This window comes from Acyrthosiphon pisum, chromosome A2, assembly GCF_005508785.2.
Source record: "Acyrthosiphon pisum isolate AL4f chromosome A2, pea_aphid_22Mar2018_4r6ur, whole genome shotgun sequence".
Taxonomy (NCBI): domain Eukaryota; kingdom Metazoa; phylum Arthropoda; class Insecta; order Hemiptera; family Aphididae; genus Acyrthosiphon; species Acyrthosiphon pisum.
In genome coordinates this window covers 110,701,541-110,708,803 of record NC_042495.1, presented here as the reverse complement: position 1 = coordinate 110,708,803, position 7,263 = coordinate 110,701,541, and the positions used below count along the sequence as shown (strand labels likewise).

At 26.8% G+C, this 7,263-nt stretch overlaps 1 protein-coding gene across 2 annotated transcripts; it reads right to left on the bottom strand.

Moving 5' to 3' along the window:
* Positions 1-1,964: 1,964 nt before the first annotated feature.
* On the bottom strand, positions 1,965-5,574 carry LOC100160503 (ATP-dependent DNA helicase PIF1). Of its 2 annotated transcripts, none has more exons than XM_016800452.2 (7): positions 4,814-5,574; positions 4,484-4,736; positions 3,802-4,070; positions 3,489-3,724; positions 3,094-3,416; positions 2,410-2,555; positions 1,965-2,330 (listed from the first exon to the last, which is right to left on the bottom strand). In XM_016800452.2, the coding sequence occupies exons 1-7, from the start codon at positions 5,141-5,143 to the stop codon at positions 2,109-2,111; spliced, it is 1,779 nt and encodes a 592-aa protein (XP_016655941.1). In that variant the 5' UTR covers positions 5,144-5,574; the 3' UTR covers positions 1,965-2,108. The 2 variants fall into 2 exon arrangements, with proteins under 2 accessions (XP_016655941.1, XP_016655942.1); XM_016800453.1 differs by having other exon boundaries at positions 3,277-3,416; positions 4,814-5,326.
* Between the last annotated feature and the right edge of the window lie 1,689 nt (positions 5,575-7,263).

Below are 7,263 nucleotides of genomic sequence, written 5' to 3'. Positions count from 1 at the left end.
CGCAATGTGAGAAGGTGCGGGTTTCAGAAAAACATTGATAAGACCTTTCCGTTTCGTATCCTGTATATCTTAATTCGTGCCACAACATGCGGTCTATGTTATCATATTATAATGTTCTTGATAACAGTTATCTTTTACAGAGAATAGATAACACGGCTATAGATAATAAATAATTGTAATAAGTATAATGGCCGGAAGTTTTCCAAAGCTTACTGTGTGATTCTCGTATGATCACGTATTTAACATAATATCTTCTTTTGAATGAGAATAAGAAAGTTTAATTTGCAAATTTTTAAATTTTTAGGGCATTTTAAAGTTATTAGGAAACAAAAAAAAAATTTGAAATTCTATTTCAAGATTCTTACAAACCAACATGATTTATATACAAATATAACAGATAAAAAAGGAAGTACTCTTACAGTCATATTATAATTTATAGTATCGGACAATAGTTGAAATTTCAAAACCTAAAGTACGGTTAAAGTCTATGAGATCTAGCTATCAGTAAAACTTTTTTTTAAATTTATATTAATATACTACTAAAACGTATTTAAAAAGCCAAGAATACACTTGTAATATATTTTTGAATAAATTTAAAGGCATTTTTGCATTTGTTAAGATTTGTTAGGGCATAAAATCCCAGCATTAATTATTAGAAATATTATTATTCTTATACCCAAGAAAATTCTAAAATTGTATTATTATTCTCTATTAACTATGGCTAGATATTATTGGTCCACGTCCCTGATTAATCACGAGACACAATAATCTGTGTCGCTGTGAATGTCATGAATTCACATATTATTATTAATAGATTGTATCCTGAACCTGAATAATAGAATGTAACTACTATAATTCAAGGGTGGTGCTCAAACCAAGTTAACATAGGTGTGACTAGACTTCATCCGCAGGGGCAGCCTAACTAATGACCGGCGCCACCTAACCTAACCGAAAAAAACACCTATTACCCCCGGGCCCCTAATAATTGGGGGAGGGGGGGGGGTAGTCCCACCAATTTAACATTTATATAGTTTAAAAAAGCCTATATATTCAAGTTATCTATAACAAAATTTTATAAATAGTATGTACATAGAGGTACCTAATATTATGTTTAATAATAAGAAGAATATTGAACAACACATTATATTTATATTATAAAACAATACGTATATCATTATAAGTTATAAGTTATAACAATAAATTGTACCAGTTGGCAGTTACCCGCATAATATTATTACCAGAATTTGTGATAGAATCATAAATCAATTCGACAATGCAATATAATATTATTAGAACAAAATAAACAATGCATGACATTTTTTTTTTCTAAATAAAAGCTGTAAACCACTAGATTTAAAACTTGGTTGACCGGTGCCTTTCGAAAATTGCATGGGCAGCCCAGGCACCCACCGTAGACACGCTTATGCAAGTTAATACATGTGAAGTTTTTATAAAATGTATTTGTTCAATGTACATATTGAAAAGTAAAAAATATTATCTTTAAAACAATACAATGTCTCAATATCCTACATCAATTAAATTATATAGTGCGATGAATGGTATACAATATTATGTAATATATTTGTACGAAAGCATAATTTTTTCATAAAATAATGTGTGTAAAAATCTAGTGACTACCTTATTCATAACACATTTTTATTATTTATATTTTGGCATTAAATTTAATTAAGTAGGTAGGTAGGTACTATAAGTGTTAATGATTTATAAGAAAAACTAAATAATAATAAATAAATTATAATATTATAAACAATATGATATATTATTCTTATATAAGATAACATAAACCCAAAAACAAAAATCCATTTAAATTTTATAATAAACATAAATAAATCTAACAAGTTAAGAAATTTGTTTAAATTGCGTAGGTAATTAAATTTATAAATACATTTTCAAGAAATTGTTTGAGATCAAATGTAAAATAGCTAAATATCATTAGATATAAGTCTTTAACATTTCATAAATTACTAAAATATGAACTGATATTTACTATTCAGTTTACCTATTATTATTTATTATAGTCAAATGTATATGTATATGTACATTGTATCACTTTAAATTACATTAATAAACCGAAACATTTTGTTATTTTATACATTTTTTTTACCTAAAATATACATTTTATCAGATTCAACAATTCTATCTAATTTATTATAAAACGCTATCACATCAGGATTTGCCCAAACGTGTTTCTTGTCAAAATCTAAAATTCTTAAAGATGATAAGCTTTTAGCTCTAGACAATGCAACATAAGCTTGTCCTGCTTCAAACACTCTTCCTAAAGATATTTCAACACAATCCAATGTTAAACCCTAAAAAAAGAGAGATAATTAGAATTACTAATATTTATGCTATGGCCTATGAGTAATTATATTATTATTATATAATAACCTGTGATTTATGAATAGAAAATGCCCAAGCTAATTTCAAAGGTACTTGTTGCCTTGAAATAAATTGTCCAGTAGGAGTTTTGACTATCCACTTTTCAGGTTTAATAGTAACTGTATTACCACATTTAAATTGAACACAAGGAGAACCTAAAATGGTATAAATTATTATAATTATTAAGCTAATAACATTTGAATGGAAGATGAGCATGTATCTTATTTTAAATAGTATTTTTACATTTTTTTTGAATTTTGAATTTTGTATCACATTGTTATGATGTACCAAAAAAATTATACGTTAAGACTGTTACACTACAGTCAAGTAAAACATAAATATCTGAGTGTATTACTCAAGTACTTAACCCATTAACGCTGTGCGTTGCCATATGGCAATATAGATTTTTTACAATAATTTTTAAGATATAACATATTATGTTTTCAACAAAATGTCGGTTAAAATTGTAAATAAAAAAATTCCGGCGCTAATGGGTTAAAGTGTTGCTTTAAACATAGAGTAATATATAAAGTAAAAACACCTTATACTAAGAATGTAATAAAATACCCTAGATGGGCTAGATGGCTAGATTATAACATTAAATAATGTCTTTATATAATAAAAGTAGGTATAATATTACTAAATCAACTAAACAGGAATATAGCAATAATTAACAGACTATCAACAACTAACCATTTTTATCAAAATCTTTGACCACTCCTCTAGCCCCATTTACTAGCCCTGATGATACACTTATGTTTTTTAATAACATTACTTGAGCACCAGACTTAAGAACAAATGATTTTGCCACAGGAGTATGATCATCTAACGTTTTTGTTGGACCACTATCAAAAGCTTCAAATTTATATACTTTGCCTGGTAAATCAAATATTTTTTTTTGATTTATCATTTGAGCATCAGCTGTTCGACAACAAAGACGTGTAGGTACAATTCCATTTTGTTCTAATAAATTTAATGATGTGGCTTTTAATTTTGTTGCTGTATCTGGATCAATGCTGAAAATATCCAGATATTAAATTTATCTATCTACCTATTTATTTTAAATTTCCAGACATTATTTTACTTACTTTCCTAGGCGTAGTTTGTTTAACATTTTTACAAACTCATTATCTGACTGTCTATGAACAAACTTCAAGTTGAAACAACGAAAACGACACTCTGCCCAAGTTTTAGTTTGGAAACAAAATCTAGACTTTCCTTGTTTTACAGGAGGTAATTGTAAAAAATCACCACACAATATTAATTTTATACCACCAAATGGTTCATCACGTTTGCGAACAGCTTTTGCTACTTTGTCAAGTTTCTACAAAAAAATTAAAACCATTTTTTATAATTAATTGAAATAATTTAAAATGTAATAAAATATAATATGATAGTTACTTCAAAGTATTCCCCATCTACCATTGATATTTCATCAATAATAAGTATTTTACATTTACGCCAAACTTGTGCAGCTGATGATTTAGAGGCCATTTCAATACCTCGTTCAATAGTGCATTCACCAATACCGATACCAGCAAAGGAGTGTAACGTAACTCCTCCAATAAGACAAGCTGATGCACCAGTACTAGCAGTCACCATTGTTACATCAGGTGGTAAGGTATTCACAATGTAACGTAATAAAAAAGATTTACCTGTTCCTGCACTACCTAAAATGTGTAAGGCATTTGAATTATAGTTTCTTTATTTCCATACAGAATCAAATGTATAAAAATAATGTATTATATAAATAGGTATACTAAACAAATTGATAAACTTTATATGAACAGTTCTATAAATCTTTAATTTCTGTATTTTTTACTACATGTTTATACCTAGTACCTATTACATTTTTTTTATAGTTTTTAAATTAGTAAATCAACATTTTATTTTTAATACAATAGGTACATAAAAATATAACTAAAAATAAAGGTATTTTTGTATGGTTACGTATGTTCTAGGATGTGGTATGAACTAACTTTCTTATATTTATATAGGTATTAGGTATTTGTTTTCAGTAACTAGTTTAACATTAAGAATAATACTTAAGTTTTAATGTATACAGTTATAATATACTACTTACCAGTAAAAAATATGTTATTATTGGTATTAACAGCTTCAACTACCTCTCGTTGTTCATCAGTTAGTTTATCTTTTAAATTAACTAAATAACTTTTTTTGACACTTTGGTTCATCAATTCATCATTCAATTTTTTTTTTTTCATACTTGGACCTTCTAATTTGAGATCAACACGTCCAATATCCTTAACATTTATGGGACTGATTTCTTCAGTAGAACTACTTTTAACAGCTAAAAGTCGATCCCTGACTTTAACCTAAAATTATACATAGCGGTAAATAAAATACACAGTATTCTCATTATACTACAGTTACACTGTATATTATGACATACCTGAGGCGATTCCTTACGTCCTGTCACCTTGACAAAAAGGGTCTTTAGAAATTCCGCCAATTGTGCGACGGGAGCATTTGAAATCATCATCATGACCTTATCAGTTTTAAAATGGATTGTTGCTTTGCCATCACTGGCAAAACGTTTGTGTACTGCTATGTCTTTCAATGCTAAACGGTGTACTACACCTTTGTCGGCTGATACATCAATGAAAATGTCTCGAAAATCGTTGCGAGTCAATACCAGTTTGGTCGTCAATGACTTGAAACGTCTCAATACAACGCCTTGAGCGTTTGACCATTCCACAGAACAGGAACATTGCAACGTCATTACTTAACTTAATGTTATTTCGTTTATAAAGGTAATTACTAATTAGTAATTAGACTATAATTTATAAAACAAAATGTTTTTAATTTTAATGAATTACTTACAATTTGAAATTTAAAAAACGAAAAAGCAACAATAGAATGGCACAATCGAGGGCACAATGGTAAATTAAAAAAAAATGAACTTAAAAGTTAAAACCGTTATTATAGATGGCGCTGCGTGCTCACCTAAAAGTAATGATAATAGATAACTGAAAATGTTGAGATAAAAAACAGGTGACTGATCAGTGCTCACCTTTCCATATCCACATGATTGTAATTTCCCGCCAAAGTTCATGATAGCTGCTTTTGGCTTCTTTGTGTACTAATAACTGTGTTATCGTGTTAATAATTAAAATTCATAATACCTTATTTCGGATTATTTTCATGACAAAAATAATATAGGTAGGTTCTTTAAAATGTAATTATATTAATTTGTCATGAATATTACCTACTAACTCCTGAGTTATAAAATAATATTTGAACTATTAGAAGCTATGTTGCAATCTAAGCGAGCCAAGCTTTTGGCGGATAATATACAATAATATATACCTATTTAGTATGATCTCATAAAGAACCTTGTATGTTCTTATACTAAATTTTAAATTTAACAAAGCTGTTTTATTGTTATATTGAGTTTAATAAAAATAAATATTTTCCATGTGCTTATAATATAATTTAGTTGTTAATTGTTATCATGATTCATTGCATTTTGTGAAGAATTTAAGTGAAGAATACTCATTAATTCTTAAATTTTTTTTTTGATACATGGTAGGCATATATATTATTATATTTACATATTTTTACTATCATACATTATTATGTATTTAGTATGATCTCATGAAGAACCATCTATAATCATATACTAAATTTTAATTTTTAAATGTAACAAGGCTGTTTTATTGTTTTATTGAGTTTGATATAAATAAATATTTCCCATGTGTTTATTGTATATCTAAAACATATTCAAACTGTTACGTCTTGATGTAAAGTATAGAAAAAAATTATTGTAATATTCTTATAAAATCTACACAAAATTAAAATAATGGAAATAATACGTTTTGAAAAAAACTTACAAAACAAACTATAACCATATTTTTTCTGCAAAACGTGTCATTTCCGGAAAAATTTAAGAATTAATGAGTATTCTTCACTTAAATTCTTCACAAAATGCAATGAATCATGATAGCAATTAACAACTAAATTATATAATAAGCACGTGGAAAATATTTATTTTTATTAAACTCAATATAACAATAAAACAGCTTTGTTAAATTTAAAATTTAGTATATGAACATACAAGGTTCTTTATGAGATCATACTAAATAGGTATATATTATTGTATATTATCCGCCAAAAGCTTGGCTCGCTTAGATTGCAACATAGCTTCTAATAGTTTAAATCTTATTTTATAACTTAGGAATTAGTAGGTAATATTCATGACAAATTAATATAATTCAAAGTAAGTATGAATATTAGCTACAAACTCCTAAGTTATAAAATAAGATTTGAACTTACTTGGAAAAGATTAAAATATTCAATCCTAAGTATTTTTTTTAAAAAAATGCGCGTGACGAACAAAATTTAGTTATTGAAGTTTTTTGTCAATAACTTCAAAACGAAGTTTGTCAGGACTTTTTTTTTTAACATTCTCATAAAGAACCTTAAAATACACATTTTGGAAAAAAAAAATTTGAAAAATCGATAGGTCGCTAAACCAGAATTATGCCAAAAAATCATACAAACAAAATCAATTATTTATTTACTAAAATATTAAATTATACCTTAGTTTTTAATATTTATATTATAATTTTCGAATAATCATCACACGGTACAAAAATACGCCTGGAAGTTGGATCCGATGAAACGAAGTTGGCTCAAGATGTTATAGGTGGATATGAACCAAAAAAAAAACTTACCATTTATGAAAAAATGCAAATTAGACTTGTAACATTATGCAAAGATTATAAAAATGGTAAAATGGATATTGAAAATTTCTACAGTAAAAAAACTACTGTAGTACACACGATATGATATCATTAATATTTAATTTTGATAAATAATAATAATTTGATATCAATAACT

Excerpts from the sequence above, each read along its gene's own strand:
- LOC100160503 (XM_016800452.2), bottom strand. The coding sequence starts at position 5,143 with ATGACGTTGCAATGTTCCTGTTCTGTGGAATGGTCAAACGCTCAAGGC. Across the intron at positions 4,737-4,813 it reads GACGTAAGGAATCGCCTCAG|GTTAAAGTCAGGGATCGACT; the intron begins GTATGTCATAAT and ends GTATAATTTTAG. Across the intron at positions 3,725-3,801 it reads TAGATGGGGAATACTTTGAA|AAACTTGACAAAGTAGCAAA; the intron begins GTAACTATCATA and ends ATTTTTTTGTAG.